The sequence below is a fragment of the Colossoma macropomum genome, unplaced genomic scaffold (genome assembly GCF_904425465.1).
Source record: "Colossoma macropomum unplaced genomic scaffold, Colossoma_macropomum, whole genome shotgun sequence".
Taxonomy (NCBI): Eukaryota; Metazoa; Chordata; class Actinopteri; order Characiformes; family Serrasalmidae; genus Colossoma; species Colossoma macropomum.
Window position 1 is genome coordinate 24,952,846 of NW_023494809.1, and position 24,664 is coordinate 24,977,509.

General features: G+C 37.7%; 1 protein-coding gene across 2 annotated transcripts in view; it reads right to left on the reverse strand.

Moving 5' to 3' along the window:
* cnksr2a (connector enhancer of kinase suppressor of Ras 2a) overlaps positions 1-24,664 on the reverse strand; it is a 185,633-nt gene that overhangs the window by 131,053 nt on the left and 29,916 nt on the right. For both annotated transcript variants that reach the window (XM_036558735.1, XM_036558734.1), the window contains exon 2: positions 8,046-8,209. In XM_036558735.1, the coding sequence (XP_036414628.1) occupies positions 8,046-8,209 (164 nt within the window). The remainder of the gene's footprint in view (positions 1-8,045; positions 8,210-24,664) is intronic.

Here is a 24,664-nt window from a genome sequence, read left to right on the forward strand (position 1 = left end):
GTTTAATACAATGGGAGAGAATGCGAAAGAGAGAGAGAGAGAGAGAGAGAGAGAGAGAGAGAGAAAGTTAACCCTTAGAAGTCTAGAGTTATTACTTTTGGTTTGGTTGCTGTTCAATAAGGCTGGTGCCATTTATTGATGATTATCAATGAGTAACAGGTACAATTTACCATTTTTATCTTTCCATCATTTATGCATTCTGTGCTTTGATCCGTGATCTAAGTCCTGCTTTTACTGTACTTGGCGTTCTTTTAACGGTTGTTCCTGTTTTGGTTACTGTGTCTTTAAGACATACATGTAAACTGGAAAAAGCAGTCCAGTTTTAAAACACTCATTATTACTTCAGTGTGACTGGGTGGGGCTAAACTGCTATTGGTTTGAATAGGTGGATATATGTAAATGTGGTGGACTTCATTGATTAAGTGAGCGGCATGTTTTGAACCCGTAATATTGTTTACATTTTACATCAAATATTACTCTTTTATTTTTAAAAAGTGAGGAAAATTCAGTTTGGGTAACAGCCCAGTCTGCTAAAATGCTGATCAGTGATGCAGGAGCTCTACAGCAGTGCTGTGTGATGGAGTTTGAGGTTCTATTTCAGCTCAGAGAGCAGTACTGGGCTGCACCAGTTTTAATAAGTTTTTACTTAAGTTTGTGTGTAAAGTCTTCACTGAGTCCTTAGTTACACCAGTTAGTTTGAAACTATGCTTTTATTAAATTGGTTGCACCACAAATCCGTAAGTCGTGTCTTAACTAGTAACAATCAACTAATGCGTACGTCGCAATGAACACATACATACACACACACACGCACACACACACATACATATATATATATATATATATATATATACATACATATATATATATTTAATGGTTTATTTTCCAATTGAGAAAAAAAAAGAAAAATGTATTAATTCTGAAAAACATATTTTTTAAAGATTGCCCATCATCCCAGAGAGACTACTCAAATGCAATTATTACATTTTTAACTAGATCTGCATGTCCTGGAGGAAATAAAGAGCTTGCAAGGCAAGGAAATTATTATAAAATAACATTTCTAAAGAATGAGTCACAGAATGTAATGTAATAATGTGATAATATGGGAAAGAAAGAAAGAAAGAAAGAAAGAAAGAAAGAAAGAAAGAAAGAAAGAAATGAAAAAAGGAAAAGAAAAGAAGGAATTAGGAAAGAAATACAGAAACAGGAAGAAAGAAAGAAAGAAGAAAGAAAGAAAGAAAGGAAAAAATAGATAAGATAAAAATGAAAAACAATCCTTCTATAGCATTAGCTTTATAAAACTTCAGATGAGTTAAAATTAATAAACAAATAAATAAATCAAGTTTAAGTTTAACAAACAAATAAATAAATAAACAAACCAACTGCTTTACAAAGACATGAGACTGAAAACCATACGGGATGAACACAGAGACGTAAAAAAAAAGAAAGAAGAAATAAAGGAGTGCTGAAGTACGAGGAAGATTTTCAAAAATACAATATAATACAGCACATTCTCCACCAATCTGAAGAACCATCTCACCATGCAAAGATCCATTTCAGCATGCAAATGCTTCTATATAGAGCTCTAAATAGAGCCATTCCCTTTACTAAAGAACCCCTGAAGAACCCTTGAAGACTCTTTTTCAGTGTGTAGTTAGTATGTTTTAGTGCGTATAAAGGATCTTTGCTGGTCCGCTGAGGCTTTAGCAGCTAAAGAGAAAGTTAAAGCACGATTTCCTTCACATCTGTGCAAACCTTACTTCTTCTGCCATATCCCTCCATCTCTCTCTTTATCCCCCCTTTCTGCCAGCCCTGAGCAGCCATGCTGCTCAAAAGCCCCCCAGCACCTGTGCTACTGCTTTTATACAAGCTACTGATTCATCCGTCAGTGGAACTGAAGAAATAACGTCCCTTAGTCGCAACACAAAGGCGCCGTCTGACCCCTGGTGCACGGAGGAAACATTAGGAAACTGACCGTGTTCACGAAAAGAGCACCAAGTTAAAAAGAACCTCAGTGTTCAGCACAGAAGGTGAGAGATGGATACTAGACACTGATTATCATGATGAATTACGTTACAATGCACGTTTTCTGAGTATACTGTGGGAATCATCAGAGCATTAAACAACTGCATTCATCACAAACTCCTGGGGCCGCATTTCAGAAACTCTAAAATCTTATCTGCTCAGTCACCATGACAACTTTAGGACTGAGTTTAGAACAGAAGCTATTACAGGGGCCGTATTACAGAAACTTTTTGTCTTAACTTAAGATCTGACAAGTCAATATAAGATTTTTCACAAATTCGTATCTTAATTTATGAGTCCTATAGCATCTTATCTCAAGTTAAGAAATCTTAACTTACTTGATCGAAGTCGACCATCAACTGTAATATCTGTTACCTAGCAACCAACCATAGGCGCACTGCTGAAATGTAAACACGTCATCAAAGTAATCAAGCTAGTTAGCCAGACAGCTAACGTTGGCTGCCGTTACTGATGTAAAAAGGTCAAATAAAACTAAAGCGCGCTAAACTGAAAGTTAAGAATATTATGACAGCGCCCCCTGCTGTTTATCAGAGTGTCGCCACTCCACAGTTTCAGTTTCCTAAATGCTTTAGCTGAGCGCGCTCATGTTATTCCTCCTAATAAACAGACACACGTTCAGCTCTGTCTCCTCATTACTCACCACCATCACTGTAATACTGTATCATCAACATTAACACATGAAGGTAATAAAAGGCAATGGTGGAGATCGAGTCTGCAGTGTCTGGGGTTTTTAAAACGCTGTTAGAAAAAACCTCACAAGTCAAAGCTCAGTTTTCAGTGTAGATAAATGTAACATCATTATGCCAGTTATAGTGTACCCTGCTGCCTATCAGTGCATAAAATAATAGAAACAGATGGCTAAACAGAGGTTAAGACGCTCTGGGGTTTATCTAAAAGTTAGGACAGAATTTAGGAAATTTCGTTTGTGTAATACTGTTTTCTTATCTGGAGTTCAAGGATAAGATTATGAACTTAAGAACTGTTATTCTATAATGGTTTCTGACCTAAATTCAGTCCGTACTGAAGTTGTCATGGCGACTAAACAGATAAGATTTCAGACGCAGGGCGTTTCTGTAATACGGCCCCAGATTTAGACCAATTACAGAGAGCCTGTAAACAACTACATAAACAACATAGTAGAAGCTAATTGGACATGACTCCATTACGACATCTTCTCATTTTACTCATTTATCTTTAACATTTGTTTGATTTCTCCTCCTGTTCCTTCTTAAAAAGTTTACTTTTTAACTACTATTTTTATTATTAAAACATACTTTTATTTCATTGCAGATTTTCACAGCTTACTACTACAGTGGTTCGACTCTTAAAAAAAGATGGTTCTTCAAGGCTTCCTTAGTAAAGACAACGGTCCTTATATCGTTCTTTTCCTGGTGAAATGGCTCTTCAGATTGATGGAGAATGTGTTGTATATGGTTGTATATAGCACTAACAGCATTTTGCTATTGTTATAATGTCATGTTTGAGAAACCTTTTTGAAAATGGTTCTACGTTGCACCAAAAAGGTTTCTTCTGTTGTATAGGTTTCTATATAGACACACATAAAGCATTCTCCATCAATCTGAAGAACGATTTTTGTTCATGGTTCTATATAGAACCACTGTCTGTACCAAAGAACCCTTAAAGAACCATCTTTTTTTTTTAAAGTAATACTACCTACAGCCATCCTTCCACTGTGAGAAGAGAACTCAGCGCTGTGAGTCTGAAAGGATGTGTAGCTGTCAAGAAGTTGTTACTGGTGTTCGCAGAACAGTGGACTGACCACCCCAGAGTCAGACTTCAACATCACTGTGTGTGTTTGGGATTACTTGGATGGTGAGAAGCTGAAAATGCAACCAACTTCTAAGACTGAACTTTGCAGGTGTGGAAAAATATCCCTGCAGATTTCTTTGAGAAACTGAAAGCAAATCTCCTAAAAAGAATGGAAGCTGTAATGAAGGTAAAGAGTGACACACTAAATACTGAATAAGTTATACCATATTTAGTAGTTGAGACTTCTGTGTGATTGTCTGCTAAATATGTTTTCTGCGTCTTTTCTTGATACTGACAACTGAAAAACTTACGTTTTACGTACATAATGGCTGTTTTGACTGAGAACTCAATAAATGATAGGTGGTCTCGCTCATCCTTATGTCAGTGATCATCATTATATGTAATCCTATATAATATTTCCACCCATAAAGCTGCATGTATACAATAGATCCTCCTACGTTTGAGTGCTTCACTTTTACAAGCAATTTATTTTCTGAATAATGCCTTTTTATGTCGCTCACAGAGATCTGTCACAGTTTTAAGGCCCTTCCTGTTTCTATGCTCTTAGAAAATTCATAAATGATTCATATTCTTGTTTACATGAGCAGCTGAATATTCCTTCAAAGATCAGTAAAATTTCAACCTCTGAGTCTGTTCGTCTAATATTTGCAAAGAGAATGAGTTATTTTTCACTTTGTCTCCAGACTATTTGCATGTAAATTCTCCCAAAATGCCCCTTCGAGGCAAAACAAAGCACCAGAGACATTTTAAAATATGACCCTCTCTCGGGCCAAAATCATTACCAACGCAGGGCACATGAAGCAGCGAAGAAGAATAGAGGAGCAGTTACTGCATTTTCTTCAATGGACTGAACTTCCACACAGAGCAGGAGGCTGTTCCTCTCTTATTCTGTGCATGTTTCACAACTGAAACGTCTGAGGATTTAAAAAACTGCTTTCATTGTGAATGATGACCAGCTCTCATATACCTTTAGAGCCATAGCAGAGCACTGGACACTCAGGTTGTAGCTGACTAGCCAGGTTAGTGTTAATACAGTGCAGTATAAAAGAGACGTAATTGAAGAGTTTTATAAGTGCTGCATAGCTATTCATAACAATTTTATATTTATAACAGGCTTTAGAACAGAATAAGAGTTGACATATAATGGAAATCAATTATTAATCATAATATGGCACTGATATTTTGTGTATGGGTCATTTTACAGAAACGTCCATTTTTCTATCTCTCCATAGGAGTCACTGGTGTTACTGATCCTCATTGGTGTTACACAAAAGAAAGGTAACACCAGAGACGTTTTTTAATGAAAAATGCATTTTACAAAATGGCTGCTACAGAGCATCAAACCACATGTTGTCAATCATGGAATATCCACTAAAATATGTAATTTAATCCATTTGTATTCTATTTTTTCACAATTACCTCAGAATAAAGTCGGTCACACCAGTGACTTCAGCTAAAAGCTTCATATGAAATCATGAGCTAAATGAGAAGATTTCTGATAACTGAAAGACACAGTGGACTCACCATGTGCTTTTCTTCATAGATCCTCAGAAAATAGGTAAAAGGAAGTCAAGTGATGTCATCAGTGTGATGTTTATTTCAAAATAAGAGATTTTTCTTATGCGGTAACACCAGTGACACAACTCCTGGGGACAACTTGCATTATATATTATATAATATTTATTTGGCATTTGTTTTCTTTATGTCATTTAATTTATATGTTCCATAGTCATGTATAGATTATTGTAGTTAAAATCGCAGAAATATGGCCTCAACCCTTACACATGACTGTGGGGACGAGCTCTTCTGTGGTGTTTGGAATTCTAGATAATTGATTTTAAAACCAAATATTGCTCAAGAAGGTGTAATTGTTCAAACAGCTTATTGTTTTTTTTCAAATATAAATAAATTGTAACTCTAACATGTTTTTCAAGTGTAATATATCTGTAAACGCTAGGGACACAAAAATGGACGTTTCTGTAGAATGACCCGTAGGTGTAAAGCCCCCTCACAAAAACAGCGAAACTCTTCAATTATGCAGATTTTGCAAATAATTTGGAGACTGTTCAGGAAAAATCCTAAAAAAGTGGGGGGGTTGCTGTGGATTGAGAGGCTTTTGACACTTGATTTACACTCTTAAAAAAGATGGATCTTCAAAGGTTCTTTAGTAAAGGGAACGGTTCTATTAAGAAGCACAAGTTCTATTTGCACGCTTAAATGGTTCTTTGCATGGTGAAATGGTTGTCCAGAATGATGGAGAATGTGTTGCATACTTGGACGCGGAAAGCGATATATAATAATAATAATAAAACATTTCAAACTTTATAATAATTTGAGCATAATATTTTTATATTCTCAAAATCTGCAATATCCATACACTGTTTAATGAAGCCCTGTGTTTTTGTTACAGTGGGTCGAAAACTGATGGTCGCTTTCAGGCTGAGTCTCAAACACACGCAGGCTGAGATGCAAAGAGAGAAAGTCTATGCAGAGATAGAGGTCAGTTCTGTGTCCCGAAGCAGCCTAATACTGTTTTAAACTTAAAAACATAGTAGATCGTAATAATGAAGTTTTTATCAACCGCTCAATGTTATATCTCACTGTGTGACTGTGGGCGTGAAACAATTACCGCGCTACATATCAACAATCTGATTTGCAGATCATTTGCATAAAGTTCAGAATGAGAGATCACAGACGTGGTGTGTCGGTAGTTTGATGTGTCTGGAATATGTATAAATTGTCATCTCTCAGCCCTTTACAGCTCTATATGATACTGTGTTTGATGTAAACTAGAAAAAAACAGTCATTTACAAATCAACTAAAAAAAAGGAAATCATTTTGCCTGACCTTAACAGTCACGTCACAAATACGCTGCTTAAAATATCAGCACCCCCAACAAATCTCGCGTCCCTGGTCGTATATGGTTCGATATAGCACCAAAAATGCTTCTTCTGTTGTTACAAGCTTGACATCATAACAACAGCAGAATTTTGTTGTGGTGAGCTTTTAGCAATAGCAGAACTTTTTGGTGCTAAATAGAACCATACATAACACATCTCCATCAATCTGAAGAACCACTTCACCATGCAAAGAACCATTTAAGCATGCAAATACTCATGGTTCTGAATAAAACGATTCCCTTAACTAAAGAACCACTGAAGAACCACCTTTTTAAGAGTGTATCCACACTCTGATGCACTCAAATGCACAAATGCCCTCTTTATTTAGCACATACACTCTTTAAAAAGTTGGTTCTTCAAGGGTTCTTTAGTAAAGAAAATGGTTCTATATAGAACCACGAACACTCAAGGAACCATTTGCATGATTAAAGGGTTCTTTGCATCATGAAAGTGTTCTTCAAACTGATGGAGAATGTGTTGTATATGGTTCTATATATAACCTTTTTGAAAAGGGTTCTTCATTTGGTTTCCAGCTTGCTTTCCAGTTGGGACAGATTTGTGTGGGTTTTAGAGAGTAAGGCAGAAGTAAAGTAATTAGAAACTTTACTTGTAACAGGATGTAATGCCAATAAAGTAAAGTAATGCCATTACAGTTTCAGAAGTACTTTTTAATCTGTTATGGATTACTTTTTTTGAATAACTACTCTCGCACTGTTTATGACGCTTGTTAGTTAGCTCGTTAGTATTTTTTTTTGGGGGGGATTTTTACCCAATTATCTCCCCAATTTAGTCGTCGCCAATTCCACCCGCTAGTTAGGACTCCCCCAATCACACAATACTATCAACGCTAGGAGGGCGAAGGCTAACACAGGCTTCCTCCGAGACCTGTGAAGCGCCACCGCTTCTGTTCGAACTGCCGCTCACGCAACATCATTGGACAGCCGAACGCGCTCGGAGGAAAGCGCCAACCGCCAGATCTGTTACATCAGCTAACAGAAACCTGCGCTGACTAGCATCGCATTAAGTGATGGGGGGAGAAGGAGGGGCCATCCTACCCACCCAGAGAGAGCGAGGCCAATTGTCCTTTCTTGGACTCCCAGCTACGGACGGCTGTAGCATCACCAGATCGAACTTGCGATCTCCTGATGATAGGGCCAACGCTTAGACGGTTGCGCCACTCAGGAGCCCCAGCTCGCTCAAATTTAAACTGAGATGCATGCCAACCTGGCAACTGTAGCTACTGCTATGATAGAATATATTTGTGGGAGCATGGAGAGGTCAGTGCTTTTGGTGTTTGTGGACCCTTACCAGAGCACACAGGAGGTCCACAGCTTCCAGGATGAGCTCCTGGTGACCAATGCGGGACACGCCGAGGTCCTCCAGCTCCTGATGGGTGATCCGGAGCAGCTGGTCCCCACCCACTTTCTCCCGCTCGAAGTTCTTAATGTATTGCTGCAGACAGTCATCCAGCCCTACAGAGAGAGACAGAGGACATACCTGTGATGAGCATGTGTCTGTACTGACAGTGAATCCAGAGCTAAGAGAATGTTAAAAAAACAGACTAAAAGATGAAGATTTACAAAGACTAATTATTCTGTGATCCCTTCATCTCTAATTAAGAATATTTTTTAATGTCCATTTTACACAGAATTCTTTAAATACTACACTGGACATTTCAATTCTGACAAAATTTGTAACCCAAGCCATAACTCATTTCATTGTTGTAGCATTACCACCAGGATTCATAACATCATATGAAGACACTTTACTTAAGGGTCAGAGACAATAAACATAACTCTGTCATAACAGAGCGTCAGAATCAAAACCTTCACAATATGACCACAACACAGCAGACTGACATTTCAGTGTTACCACAGTGTCAAATCATCCTTTTAGAAGTGCTCACCTTCGCTTGATTTTGCAACCAGCCTCATTTCTTAAGATGTGTAACATAATCCCCTTCATGCGTTTGACCTACAAGCTGTCAGCTGTCATAACATGTTATATCATTCCAGCCCAGGAAGTGTTATGACAACCTAATGTCAGTTTGACATAGGTGTTAGGAAGTTCACACAAACAGCCTTTACGACAACCGCTGTGCATTGGAATGAGCCCTTATGAAGGTTTATGTAGGTTTTTGTCAGCTGTCATATGTCAGGCTTGTGTAATTGTCATTAGCCTTATGAACATGACCTACAGTAAAGTGTTACAAAATATTTCGTCATGCGTCACAAGAATGTCTACAAAAATTCTGACTCTGCACATTTTTCTAGAATGGAGTATTTCACATTAAACCGCTCTAAACAATTTAAATATACAAAAATAGCCAAACAAGGCCTCAGTGTCAGCCTCAGTATCAGACATCCATCACATTTGCAGATATTAAGATTAGTCTGTAGAAAATTGTGGCTATGGAAATATTTTCACATGATATTAAATTAAAATGGTGAAATTTAGTGACTATTTTTTATTTAAATGTATTTTTACTGCTTAAATTTTTCCTTCATGTTGTTTCTGTTGCTCTTGATTGCTCTGACCTTTTGAAAGTTATGAAATTATGAAGTTATTCAAAGGAAACCTAAGAAAACCAAACGGTTGTCCGTAACTGATATAAACATCCAGTTCTCTCACTACCAAAGCTAAAATGTTTGAAAGGCTTTTCAGGCTAAAAAACTTTGGGCTGAGTCTTAAAGTTTTTTAATTCATTCAGATGCATCTAGAGGGCCAAAATCTCATCAAGAAGCTTTTAGGAAGTTACCTCTCTAAAGAGAATTCCACCGATTTTTCAAAATGTCTGCATAATTAAATGGCTAAGAGATCTTAACAACTTTATTTTGAAAAAAAAAAAGACAAACAGCAGAAATAGCTGCTTGATTGCAGAAATAGCGATGATCTTTAAGCGTTAAAAAGAAAGAAGACGGCCTCTGTTCCCCCTTCTAGAACATCTCCGAACGTTACAGCCGAAGCCATCACAGCACACCTGTTCTCTCTCCTCTCATCCGTCTCTGTCTAATCTCAGAGATAACACCTCACTCTTCCTCCCTGGCTTTACACACCGCTGTGATGAGTAGGTTCCTGTGCGACTCTCATCCTGTCCATCATACACGTCCATCACTGAGACGGTGAGTGACAGCTGAGTCACATGACCAGCAGACACACCGAGTCCTCACATACACTCTTACGAATACAGGGTTCTACAGCTCTAGGAAAAACTTTTCATTGCTGTATACTGTCAGAAAAAAAGGTTCTGTGCAGGTACATTTTTCGTTCATCAAGGTACAAATAATGTAAACGTTCCCTCAAAGGTACAACAGTGGTTTAAAGGCCCAACGGTGAACCTTAAATAAGTTTTTACAGAGGAAAAGAACATAATTTTTTAAAAACAGAACAAAAAATAAAAAGCCTGGAGACGAGACAGAGTGTGTGGAGTCAATACCACTTAGAAATATAATTGCACTGGAATTTGGTACAATTATGATCCCTAACTAAAGATACTGAAGATGTACCCCTTAGGGTACCACCCCAGTGACAAGAGGGGTGCCATCCATGTTTTCTGAGAGTGTAGACTTTAATATTTAACCTTAACTTTAAAAAGGTTCTTCATGCTCAAACATAATTTACAAAAGTGGTTCCTTCAAGAACTACCCACTGAAAGGTTCTGTAGGGAACCAAAAGTGGTTCTCCTATGGTATCATAGCAAAGAACCCTTTATAGTGACTTTATTTAAAAGAGTACAAAGTGGTTGCCTTTTTAAAAGAGTGTTTCAACAGGAGTTCTTTGACCAGAACTTGGCAAGATACGCACAACCTGCCCACAGTGTCAGGTTGATGCCCATTAAATTTTTTACCGGGCACATTTTTCATTAAACACACAAAAGTTCTATCATACACTCAGAAATAAAGGTACGAAACAGTCACTGGGGTGGTCCCCTCAGTATTCCATTGAAATGATATTTTCTAAGTTGTATTGACTCCACACACCCCGTCTCATCTCCAGGCTTTTATTATATAAGAGTTTGCTTCACTCACTGTGTTACTGCACTCGTTATTAAGAAGAGTTTTCGTTGTTTTTGTAAGATGCTTGATATGTATGAATGAATGTGTCTTCTGCTTTCTTTCTATATGTGTGTTAGTCCTGCGTATCCTGAGTATGTGGGCAACGTCCCTTCGTTTAGTTTTCGTTCAGGTGACGTTTTTGCATAAGCCTTTCAACAGTGGGTGTCAGTCAGTCAGTCAGTGACTCAGTCAGAGACTCTCCTAGGCCAGCCTGCTAAGAAGTCCAGTAAAAGTCCAGCAAAAATAGATGAAGGAACAATTCCAAACCAAATGATGCCTTTTTCATGATAGTCATTCCATCAAAACTTGCTAGCTGTGTATTATTATTATTACATTTCTGTGTAATTCAATTATTGTGATGTAAACTCATTCAGAGTGATTTGCTGTGAAATAATCCATTGCAGAAACTTGACAGCCCGATAAACACAAATATTACTAAATTTAATATTCAAGGGATTACGCAGCATATTTGTAACCACTTAGTAACTTTCTGTGAAGGAGCTTTTAGAGGCATTAAATGGATATGGATGTCTGGTTCCCATCACCACCACTGTGACTCTGACTTAATAGCAGAGCATTTCTCATCAAACCACTCTGAATGACACTGTTTACATCTCAACCGTTTAATTATGCAGAAATAGCCAGACTAGGCCTCAGCGTCAGCATTAGCACCAGCCATCCATCATATTTGCAGATAATAAGAAAATTAGTCTGTAGAAAACTGCAGTAATCACATTTTCACACGATATTAAATGTTAAAAAGGCAACATTATGACTTATTTTTATTTCAATTTATTTTAACTGTTTATATTTGCCTTTATTTTGTTTTTGGTCTTGCTCATGATCTCTCTGACCTTTTAAAACGTCTGGAACTGAGTTTAGGGTTATTAAATTATGAAGTTATTCAAAGGAAACCTATGAATACCAAACAGTTGTCCTTAGAAATGTTTGAGAGGTTTTTCAGGCTAAAAAGCTTTAAGCTGAGTCTTAACTGAAAGGTTTATAATGTATTTCAATGTGTATCAAGACGTTTTTATAGAGACTTACACTGCATAACTTCTGCATAATGAAATGGTTAAGATGTAAACAGAGTCATTCAGAGTGGTTTGGTCTGAAATGCTACTGATTTTCAGACTTTGGGACACTTTTCTTCAAAACAATGAGATCTAACTGCTCACCATGTGGCCATGAGGGACAGAGATACAGTCTCACTTCCTGCTCTGAAATGCAGGGGTGTGGCTAAAATAAGTCTCCACCAACAGACTAAAACTCTGTGTTTCAGTAGTGACAAAGAACAGCATTTCAAAGTTTTTTTTGTTTAAAAATTACACTCATGATAAACCCAGATATTTAAACTCTGCTTTAAACAAAACCAAAATATCTTTAAATAAAAAAATTGAAATTGAAAAACTGAGTATTATTTTCACATTCTGAAATTTGGCTAGGGTTTAGGACAGACACTGCCCAACAAAAAGTACCGTATAAATGAAGATTTTGTATATAATTAGTTTTTTTTATTTTACTATCTCTATTAATGCTTTCAGTTTAAATAGATCAGAACATTATACTTGTTAATATCTAAGATTTGAATCCTTAATTTTTTTTTACAGTGAGACTGAGTTTGAACTAATTTGGTAGAATGGTGCATATGTAGTCTAAAATAATCATTCATAAGTTAGGATATAATTTTGTTTACACGACATTAGCAAAACAAGTTAGCTTGCTAGCCAGTGTACTGTAGAACCAGAGGCTAACTAATAACAATGACCACCACAAGTGGTCGAAATTATGATTTGTATATGATTTGTGTATTGTTGGTGAGTGGATACTAATGAATGCCTGTTTGGATTCTACTTACAATTTAATTATTACAATTTAATTACAGATAACTGTCACAGCATTCTCCATCCAGATTTACTACTTTTTGTTTTCCAGCTAAAAGCCCAAAAATGCATAATTTTAACAACACAAAATAATTTTTCTCCTCATTTTGTCTTTTTTGGAGATATGATTAAACAGTTGCCTTTTCCCCCTCACTCGAGCATCTTTGACAACATAATGGTACAGTAATCCCTAGAAGTTCCTGGCAGCTGGGGGCCAAAAGTAGCTGCTTATGTCATTTATCAGGGCTGTGACCCGTGGTTCCCATCACCTCCACTGTAAAGAAATCTGTTGGTAAGTTTCTGTACACCAAACACATTTCACATCAAACCACTCAGAATGACCCTGTTTACATCTCACCCACTGAACTGAACATTTTATCACTGCTCCGAGTTCAGCTGTAGAGCTTCTCTCGCGATGGCCAATATGATAAACCGCGTGTGGAAACCGTTCCTGTATCAGCTTTAAAAGGGACACACAGTGTCCGCCTGGAACCGTCCAGTCACTGCTGCTCTCCTGATCAATGCATTCCGCCTCATCAGCAACTCTCTGTCCAAGGCAGCGCTCCGCACCCGGCTAAAAACAACACCAAATATCACCAGCGCCGCGCTGCCTTAAAATGCACTCGTCAACATTATTCCTGATTACTTTAGGGACTTTAGGCAAACTCTGCTTGTGGAGAAACTTTGTGCCACCTTAATTTGTGCAACTCTGTTCCAGCCAGTAATCCAGTCATAACTTAAAAGACCCCTATGAGTGGTTTTTGTTCTGCAAAATAATAGGGTCTAATGTACTTCATAAGGGCTGTTAAAGCTTCAAAATCTACCATTCATTTCCACACAGCAGCTGTCCTCTGCATCATCTCAAAATGACCCGATGATTTGACCAATAGAAATGCTCCAGAATTACTTGGAAAAAATCTTATCACACTGAAATCCTGTTCTGAATTCATTAAACAGCAAAACTAGTATTGCACCGATACTGATACTGTATCTCTACTGGCACTTAAACGCAGTATCAGTACTGATACCTATGACCGATACCACGAAGGCATTTCTGACGCATGCATGCGCACCAGCAGACAGAACTTAACACGTCAGCGGTGTGGGACGACAAGCAGCAGTAAAAGCGCTCGTGGCAGAATCTGTAACGGCAGTTTTTTGGTGTTAAGAACACAATAACGAAGCCGCTTACCTGAACGGCTGAGCTGCTTCTTTCACTAATCACTCATCTGCCGCTGTGTGGTTACTTACGGTCTGAGTTAATGTTATTGAGAGAGATGAAGGAACCACCGGACTCTCAGTAGTGACAGCATTTAGCCTTGATTTAGCCTTTGGCATAGCAGCCCGCTAGCGTCCTAGTGGCCTGTGCGTCCACTAGCCCAGCCTGCAGTGCACCTCCATCGGTCAGCCGTATCACTCAGCAGCAGGGTCCCGTGGCCCGTTGCTTCAACCAGCCAGAAAAACACTGAAAGTCGCTGTGCCGGTGATATTTACTGAACTGACGCTCAGAGATGCAGCGCGAGTGAACAGGGCGCACGTATGAGATAAATGACTCGAGAAATTTGGATGTGAAAGAACATGCAGCTCCGTTTTTGAGCCAGAGAAGCTGCTGTGTGCTGATGTGTAAACACTACAGGTTTATCTCTATACTGTACAGCTCTGTTTTTAACTGTTCTGCTCAATAAAGATATTTTACATTTACTTTAGCGGTTAAACATGGTTCTTATTACTAATTATATAATAGAACTTCTAAATACATACAGTAAATAAAGCATCTAATAAACATAATCCAACACGTAAATGCCATCTAGCCAAGCTGAGCGTGTTTAATTTGTGACACAAAACACCGATTTCACCAAAATAAAATATTATAAAAATGTAACCGTATAACTATCAGGACTAGATAGATAGAGTTAGTATCGGTATTCGGTATCGGCCGATACTAAAGGATCGGGTATCGGTATCGGTATCGGAAGGGACAAAGTGTTATCGGTGCATCTCTAATCACAACCATGATGAATTGAAAACAGGTTTCCATAGTACTACCCTTTGAGCCAACAGCAGTTTAGATCCATCCATTCACATGTAAATTATGAGTGTTTCAGCCCTGACTGCTTTTTAAACAAAGCACAATATCTAGAGCAGCCAACCACAACATTTACATATATCAGCCTTAAAGGACCGATATCATAGATTTTTTTCCTCGCTTTCAAAATAAAAGAGTTTAATGTAGTATGTAAACTGTCGATAGCTTCAAAACATACTGTCAACTCCCCAGTCCCTGGAGTCAATATATGAAAAGTAAGCTCCTTTTTTTGAATTCATCATGATTGTGATGTCACAACCATTAAAATATCGACCTAATCGTTCAGGCCCATTTGTACTGAAGTTATAAGGTGTGTTTCAGCCCTGACTGCCTTTTAAACAAGGCATAATACGAGGCAATCAATCAGAACAGAGTTCATTTACATGTTAGTCTTAAAGGCACAGTAATAAAATCAGCCTGTTTAATTGTAAGGGATAAAGAAAGGATGCATTTTTTGGGAGATAAAACTACACAGATGTTATCAGTGGGTGTTGGAGGGGAGGAATAAAATGCAAGAAAAAATGTTGAAAATGGGCCCTTTAAACAACAGCTGTAAAGAGTCCAATGGTAACTGCTGTCTGGTGCACTTTCAGAATGAGCTCATACACTGCTATATTCTAAACCCAATAAGAAATGATTTTTGCCTGGCCCCCAGTTACTGCACGCCTCAGAAAAGAGCTCCAAAGCACACATAAATCAAACTAATGAAGCTACTGTCACTATGCACAAGGCTAAGAGTGCAGCTAAATGAATGTGTGCATAGAGCTGGAGCCAGCGAAGGTGGGAACACAGAGAGAGAGGGAACGAGGGAAAGAGAGAGAGAGAGAGAGAGGGGAGATCCTAATTTGGCCCTGCAGTTTCATAAAATACATCAGTCAGTCTGCCACAACTGTGTTAGGCACAAATGCAACAACAGACACACGCTACTCCATTATAGTACACACACACACACACACACACACACACACACACACGGTCACAGAGCATACACACTGACAGACGGCATTTGTCAGCCCTTGGCATTCTTGTCAGTCTGTTTAATGCCTCCATATCTCCACCCCACGCCCACTGCAACTGTTCATCTAACATAAGGCACGTAGCAGACCCTCACAGTGTGTGTGTGTGTCTGTGTGTGTGCGTGTGTGTGTGTGTAGGTGTGTGTGTGTGTGTGTACTCTTCTTTTGGTACAAAATGTATTCGTCTTAAAACTAGAAAAAACTCACTAAGTCAGGATCAACAAAAGCTGCACAGGCAAAACCATTTCATACTGGCTACTTATTACATACAGTTACTTACGTCATATCGCACTGTCTAAAAAACAGTATCCCCATTTTTTGCCTTTTTTTTATTCAGTTGCTTTGAATGAAAACTCTTTACATTAACTTACATTGAAAGTAACAAACATTTTTGTCATCTCCTGTAAAGTTAACATTTTGGAGGTTGTTTTGTTTTTCTTTGGACAGTGAGGAGAGATACAGATGGGGGTACATTGTTTATTACATATAGCTTATATATATATACTTGATTACATATACATTATATATGGGGCATTTTATTACTATATATATATATATATATATATATATATATATATATATATATATATATATATATATATTATTATACATATAGATATATATGTATGCATTATACACATACATGACCCATATATGCCCCATATACATTATATATATGGACATAATATATATGTAATTATATGTAATATATATAAATAAATGATATTACATATAATTACATATATAATATGTCCATATATAATGCATATGGGGCATTAGTATTAGATTTATATAATAGTATAGTATTGTAGATTTATATATAGATATATAATATATTTAAAGCCTTGTATCCCTACTTTGGTTATTATTTATTTATTTTGAAAATGCCATTACAAATTATACATTATGACAACAACAGGGATGATAAACAAACAATTCATATGGAAGATGTCATCTATTACACATAGCTTCTTACATATATGTACTACAAATGGGACATATATTATATATACAAATATGTGTGCGTGTGTGTGTGTGTGTGTGTGTGTGTGTGTATGTGCACACTTTATATATATAATACAAATGGGACACATAGTATAATTTCACATAGCTTCATTCACATACCTAATACATTTTACATTTATCATTATTACATATAGGTACTTACGTATACACATAAATCAAACGGGGCATATTTATGACCTCACATCCTGACACTGGATAAAACATTCTGTGTGTGGTCACTATCAGCGTTCATCCCTGCAGTTTAATCTGGTCTCTAATTGTCAGCCATTGCTGGAAGAGATGAGAATGACGGTCTAAACTGCATCTATTAAACTGGAGATTAGCCCCAAAACTGATAACACGCAGCTCCACATTAAATACTGTCCCCAAATAACGCTCAGCTTCCTAACAAATAGCTGCTTTGGGTGTTGAGCCATTATTTTGTTTGCCTACTGAGGCTTAATTCAATGTTTGTGTGGCGCTGCTGATGATCAGTGGCTTTATGGTGATTAGTGTCTTCAGCTAATGCCACATATGAGTGTGTGTGTGTGTGTGTTTGTGTGTGTAGAGGGGTCGATAACAGTGCGTTAATTGGCTGTTAATTGCGGCTGGTAGCGACGCAAAGTGCAGACACTTGGAGTAAAGAGAGAGAGAGAGAGAGAGAGAGAGAGAGCAGAGTCGGGAAAGAGGGAGACAAATAAAGAGAGAGAGAAAGACTACAACAAAGTATAGAAATATTGGGAAATGTCTAGGAAACATGGGAATTGGAAAATAAACTACATAAAAATAGTAATGCTTTCAGTATCACTTTAAAATAAGACTACCTTTACAAAGCGTTCACGGATGGTTTAAAATGAGTCTATTAATGATTATTATGTCTTAACGACATTAAATTCATTAATGAGCATTTACAACACATAAATAAAAAGAGCAAGAGTGACCTTTTGTTTGCCTAATAGTGAACCCACTATTCACTATTCATATCATTCATACAGTTAAACCTCAGATTTTGATGTTTACTGATCTTACTATGTCTTTTTCATCAGCTTTAAACCTGTCAACTTCATCAAATATTCATATTCATCAGATGTAACAATTTTGCCCTTTTTATTAATGTGTTATAACTGCTTAATGATTAATGAAGTGTTTATGACCTAACTAATTACCATTAACAAACTTTTTTTTAAACAAATCTTAAACACTTATAAAGGAAGTCTTATTTTAACGTTGTACCATGGTTGTTAATTAGGCCACAAACAACTTTAAATCATTAGTAAACAGTTATTACACATTAATAAAAGTGGAAAGCATGAGCTGTTATATCTAAATTAGCTGACAATTTACTGCTGACTGACGGAGAAGACAAAATAAGACAAGCAACAAGCAAGAATTGCAGTTTAACTACACACTTAAAAATGACGGTTCTTTAAGGGTTCTTTAGTAAAGAAAATGGTTCTGTATAGAACCATGAACACTCAAAGAACCTTTTGCATGATTAAAGCATTCTTTGCATCGTGAAATAGTACTTCAGATTGATTTAGAATAGACCTTTTGAGATGGGTTCTATATAGCACCAAAAAGGGTTCTTCTATTGTAACAAGCCTGACACTGTAACCATAGAAGAACCCTTTTTGGTGCTATATAGAATACTTTTTCAAAAAGGTTCTATATAGAAGCATCTACAGCTCATTCCTCAATAATCTGAAGAACCTTTTCATGATGCAAAGAATCCTTTAATCATGCAAAAGGTTCTTTGAGTGTTCATGGTTCTATACAGAACCATTTTCTTAGCTTAAGAACCCTTGAAGAACCATAATTTTTTTAAGTGTGTATATAAATGAATGCAGGTTCACTATTAGGCAAATAACAGATCACTGTTACCCTTTTTATTTGTGTACTATAGCTGCTTATTAATGATTTTTGAGCTGTTTATGGCCTAATTAATAACAATCAATAAACTAATTTTAAACCATTTCTAAATGCTTTATAAGGGTAGTCTTATTCTAAAGTGGTACTAATTACTCGCCAGTCAGGAGCTGGACATCGAAAGGAGTCCTCTACGTCCTCTGGTCCTGATCTAAAACTCAACGACATCACGACAACAGCCAGCCTCACCACGCGCTCGCTCAGAAAATCAGAGCCAAACAAATTATAACCAACCAAAAAACACAATGACATCACACACTGGACTGAAACTACAGCAGAGCAACATGACTTCAAAGCTATTTGGCCCTAAATGGAATTACACATCAGCCTACCTAACAATTAAAGAGAAAAATGATGATGTACAGACTCAGTGAGCAGAGTCTGGCCACTGAAACCGGCCAGTGCAGAGCTAGTTACCCAGAGAGGCCACACTGTGGCTGTGAGCTCTCAACGGTGGAGACTGAGCTGCACTTCCTAACAGAGAGACCTCAGCACAGTTCAATTAGAATTGATTTTTAATTTCATGTTTTTCATGTATCGTTTTCATCATGTTTTAATCATGTTTTTAATTTCTATTCTGCTTTACTTTTTTAAACAACTGTATTTTCTCATTTGTAAAGCACTCTAATTGACAGCAGTGTATGAAAGGTTTATATTAATAAACTTGCCTTGCTTTATTGATTACTAATAATAATGTAAACACACCCATTTCTAGTGCTCTACTATATTCTATAGCTTTCTCTTATTTATGTTTACAGGTGTCTTGTTAACTGCTTTGGCAGTATCTTATTACATTTGTGCCAATTAAGCACTGCTAAAATGGAAAGAGATAGAGAGACATATAGAAAGAGAGAGAAAGAGAGAGAGACTGAGTCAGGGAGACAGAGAGACAGCAGAGGGAGAGAAATAGACACTGAAGAAAAGAGATGGAAAGAGAGAAAGAGAGAGTAGGAAAGAAGAAGAGACGAAAAAAGAGAAAGAGAGGGGGAAGGAAGAGAGAAAGAAAGGTGGAGAGAGAAAGGAAAAAAGGAAAGTAAGAGAGAAGAGAGAGAGAGTGAAAAAAGGAAATCGAGAAATAGAGACATTGATGAGAGAGAGGAAGAGAGAGACAGAGCGAAAGAAACAGAGAGAAAGAAATGGAAAGAGAGACAGCAGAGGGAGAGAAAGAGAGACTGAAAAAAGGGAAAAAGAAAGAGTAGGAAGGAAAAAGAAAAGAAAGAGAGAGAGAAAGAGACAAAGAGGGAGAGGGAAAAGAGAAAGAAAGGTGGAGAGAGAAAAGGAAAAGGGGAAAGAGAAAAGAGAGAGAGTGAAAAAAAGGAAATAGAGAGATAGAGACAGTATTGAGAGAGGAAGAGGAAGAGGAAGAGACAGAGCAAAAGAAACAGACAGAGAGAGAGAGAAGGAAAGGGAAAGAGAGACAGAGAGACTAAGTCAGGGAGACAAAGAGACAGCAGAGGGAGAGAAAGAGAGATTGAAAAAAGAGATGGAAAGAGAAAGAGCAGGAAGGGAATAAGAGAGAAAAGAGAGGGAGAAACAAAGAGACAGAAAGGGAAAAGAGAAAGAAAGGTGGTGAGAGAAAGGGAAAAGAGGAAAGAAAGAGATGAGAGACAGTGAAAAAAGGGAAATGAAGAGATAAAGACAGTGATGAGAGAGAGGAAGAGAAAGACAGAGTGAAAGAAACAGAAAGAGAGAGAGAGTAATGGAGAGAGAGAGACCTTGTGAAAGTGCAGTGTTAATCTGCATCATTTATCATTGTCAGCAGCATTCAGGTACACAGCATACAGATCAGGACATGGAGAGAAGACGTAAACGGAGCAAATAAACTCTCTCTCTTTATCTCTCTCTCTCTCTTTATCTCTCTCTCTTTATCTCTCAGAAGAAGTCTGTGATCTGGGACTAAAATGGCCCCCTACTCCTGGCCAAGCAGTGTGAGATTAATTTATCTCTGTGGTGGATTATTAATGCACCCGGGACATAATTTACTGTTCATAGAGTCTTAAATACGCTCTCTCTCCACACACACACACCACACACACACACACACCACACACACACACGCAGGAGGAGAAAGAGGAGATCCACTTTGTTACAGTGCATCATTTGTGCTGTATAGTAAGATCAGGTAATATGACAGTACGTTATTGTTTTCACAATAAATTAAATGACTCTTCTGAGTAGATTGTAAGTAATCAACACACTGAACAACCGCATGTTTCATAAAAGATACAAATTCAGAGCAGTACAGAGACGCTGGGTTAGGCTAGAATGCCATGAGCTGCCCACAACATAATTTAAACCTGACAGCTACACGAAGCAATTCAAAAATGGCTTCTCTAATTAGCCAAATTAGCAGCTCATATTTTTGATACACTGTATTGTTCTCTCCAAATAAAGTCATCCCAGAGGGGCAATTTACATACTTGCAGCAATGTCGCTGCCAGTCCTTTTTCCCATATCTACACATTTGTTGTTTTTTTATTATACATTTAAGTGTTTTAATCTGTTGTGTGCGTTAGCTGGCTAATTAACACAGCTGGTTACAAAAACATTAGCTTTGAGAAACTCATGTTTGTTGTCGTGGCTCAGGGAACTGATAAAATGAAAAAACGACCAAACCTGAGTCATCTAGGGGGCCAATTAATGGCAATTTCAATAAATATCAAAAATAAATTATTACAATTAAATGATTTTCTCTTTATTTTCCTGTGCCCTGGTCCGGTGAAATCAGTCATTTTTAATACGCTATTCAATGTGATCATGTGATGTGTTATTAACGTTTGTATTGCACTATTAACATTTTACATTTTAAGTCATGAAACTTGCTCCATAAAGTTAAAACGCTTGCAACTGTTGCGACTCAGTTTCAAATGTTCGACATGATCATGTGATGAATTATTAACGTTTAAATTGCACTATTAATGTTTTACGTTTTAAGTTTCATGAAACTTGGTCCATGAAGTTTAGATACTCGCAACTGTTGCAGCTCAGCTTCAAATTAGCTGCAGGATGCCTTACATTGTGCAACTCAGTTTCATGTAGGTTCAAATGGTTTGTAGAGAAACTTGACTGACTCTGATTTCTATACAGTGGTGATAGAAACCAGGGGTCCTGATATCTACAACACAAATATAGCCATTTTATTTACTATCCAAAACCACCAATGTACACCTGTCTTCTGAGGTTTTTATATATAATGTTGATGATGGTAAAATAGTTGTGAATCTAAGTTTTCTTTGGGGACTATTTTGCCTTTGAACACCCTTAATGTATCCCTCCACCCTGAACAGGTAAGAATAAACTGATTAAAATACATTTTAGGCCAAAACATCTCAAAACTACCGTAAAACAATGTCTCAGACATCAGGCTGAGTATTCATAACCATTTCATGTAATAATTTCTGTGAGGGATCTTTTAGAGATGGACGTCTGGTTCCTATCACCACCACTGTGAACAATTCTGACTCTAGATTTAAGCGTTTTGCATCAAACTACTCTGAATGACTTTGTTTACATCTTAACCATTTAATTATGCAGATTTAAAAAAAAACAGTGGAGTTCCCCTTTAATGCTTGATGCATATTAAAGCCAAAGCAGCCCCCACTGTGTCCTGCAGAGGGGAGAAGATTCTCAACTGTGGTTTAGTCCGATTTTTTTTGAGAAAGTAAAGCATGGCAGAACCTTCCTTGAGCCATTCTAGCTCCATTTAACGGTCTGGCCCCATCTTGGAGGCTACCTATGGCTTCTATCCACCACTATGGAGATGGTTGCCGTAGCGACAGACTAAAAGCCTGAAGTGTCCATGCAGAGGCGAAGGGAAACCCTAGAAGTGCGCTTGAACCCTGCTATTAACGAGGGCTTTTTTTGTATGGACACAAAAAGCCGGAACCAGAAGCCCCGTTAGCCCCGCTATACACACACCCACACACTGCACGGCGCACAAAGAGAGGCCTAACATACCTGCGAATCAACCATGAACTCCCCCACATGCAAACTTTTGGTCCTAAGACCACCCATGTGCTACAAGGACCCCCTGTGATGTAACAGACGTGGCGTAACAGTGTGTGTATGTGAGAAAGGTCGATGAGTATGTTGTTGATGGAACAGCCTCTAATCAGTCACTGATTAGGTGGGGAAACAGCTTAAAGGTGAAACGCCAGAGCCGAGAAATTATATTCATCAGTAAGGGGAAAAAAAAAATCACAGATTACCTGCTGATTAGGGTGGATCGTATGTATGTGTGTGTGTGTGTGTGTGTGTGTGTGTGTGTGTGTGTGTGTGTGTGCATTCCATAGATACAGTGCCGTGACAAAGTATCTGCCCCCTCCTCGTTTCTTCTATTTTTGCATATTTGTCACACTTGTTTCAAATCTTCAAATAATAAAGCAATAAGTCATGAGGGGCCGTGGGTTACTGCGATTTTATCACGGGAAGGATGTTCTTAGGCAAAACGTGAAGCAAAGTGCCTAAAACTCCCTTTCCTGTATCTCAAATGGCTCCCTGCTCCCTACAAAGTGCACTATATTGGAATTTAAATACTGAATCCTGCATCCAACAATGCAAAATATATCTAAGAATTCAGACACATTCATACTTAATAAATAAAGCACTATTTGGCTGTAGAGGCCAGAACTTCATAGCTAGCACTCTATCTAGGGAATATGGAATACGAGTTCAGCCTGGGTTTGACACTATTTCTGACTAAAACACAGACATTTGAAGCGTGTAAGTCATTCAAGTGACATTTTTTAGATTTTTATACTGCCATTTTACAGTGAATCAAACCATAAGTACTTTAATTTCAGCCTGTGATATTAATAATGGAGTTGTTTAGGCTGTTAGCTAGCTGATCAGCCTGGTTCTAGTTAAGAACATAAGTTGCCAGCCCCTCATTTTAAACAAAAAACAGGTTCTTACTTCATCAATGTACTTGGTGGTCCAAGCGAGCAGCATTACAGTCAAAGATTATTCCATTAACAGCACAAGGGTTTTTTTCGTGTTGTGTTGCACTAATACTTAGTTCAGTTGCTGTGAACCGGTCACAGGTGTGGGTATATCATGGATTTTACAATGGCTTTGAACACGGCTCAGCCAATTAGATTGTAGGACCGTAACTATCCATTTTATAACACTGAATATAAGACAAAGACAACCTGAGTAAACACAAAATACAATTCTTAAAGGATTTGTATATTTACTGAAGTTATCCAGCACCAACGGTCTCTGTATGAATACGTAGTTGCCCAACAAAACAGTAGTTTCTCAACAAAACAAAACAAAACAAAACAAAACAAACAAATGTAGTTGATAGCCCAGGCTTGACCACTGCCAGCCCTGTTGAATCTAAACATCACTTTAAACAGAACTTTCCGGCCACGTGAAACAAGCTGAAAGGTCTCACCAAGCAGCACAGAGACGAGAAAAAAGTCAAAATATCAGTGTGGACCCCAGTGAACTTCACCACTGAATGGCTCAAATGAAACAAAATTAAGTTTCTGGAGTGGCCTATAGAAAGTCCTGACTTGAACCCCATTAAGATGCTGTGGCAGGACCTTAAATGGCAGTTCATGCTCGAAAGCTCTCCAGTGTGGATGAATTACAGCAATTCTGCAAGGAGGAGTGGGTCAAAATTTCTCCACAGCAACGAGACTTACAAAAAGTGTTTGGTTGCAGTTGTTGCTGATAAACGTGGCCCAACCAGTTATAAAATTTAAAGGGGCACTTACTTTTTCACATAGGTGATATAGGTGTTGCAGAGCCTTTTTCCTTCAACAAATGAATTTATTTGACTTTTCTTATGTTATTCTTGTCTTGTATTACATTATGTATGAGGATCTAAAACCATTTAGTGCAACAAATCTACAAGAACAGAGGAAAGCAGGGGGGCAAATACTTTTTCACAGCACTATATTTCACTGACACCTCAACAGAGACTCACAACATTTCACAATAGACACAA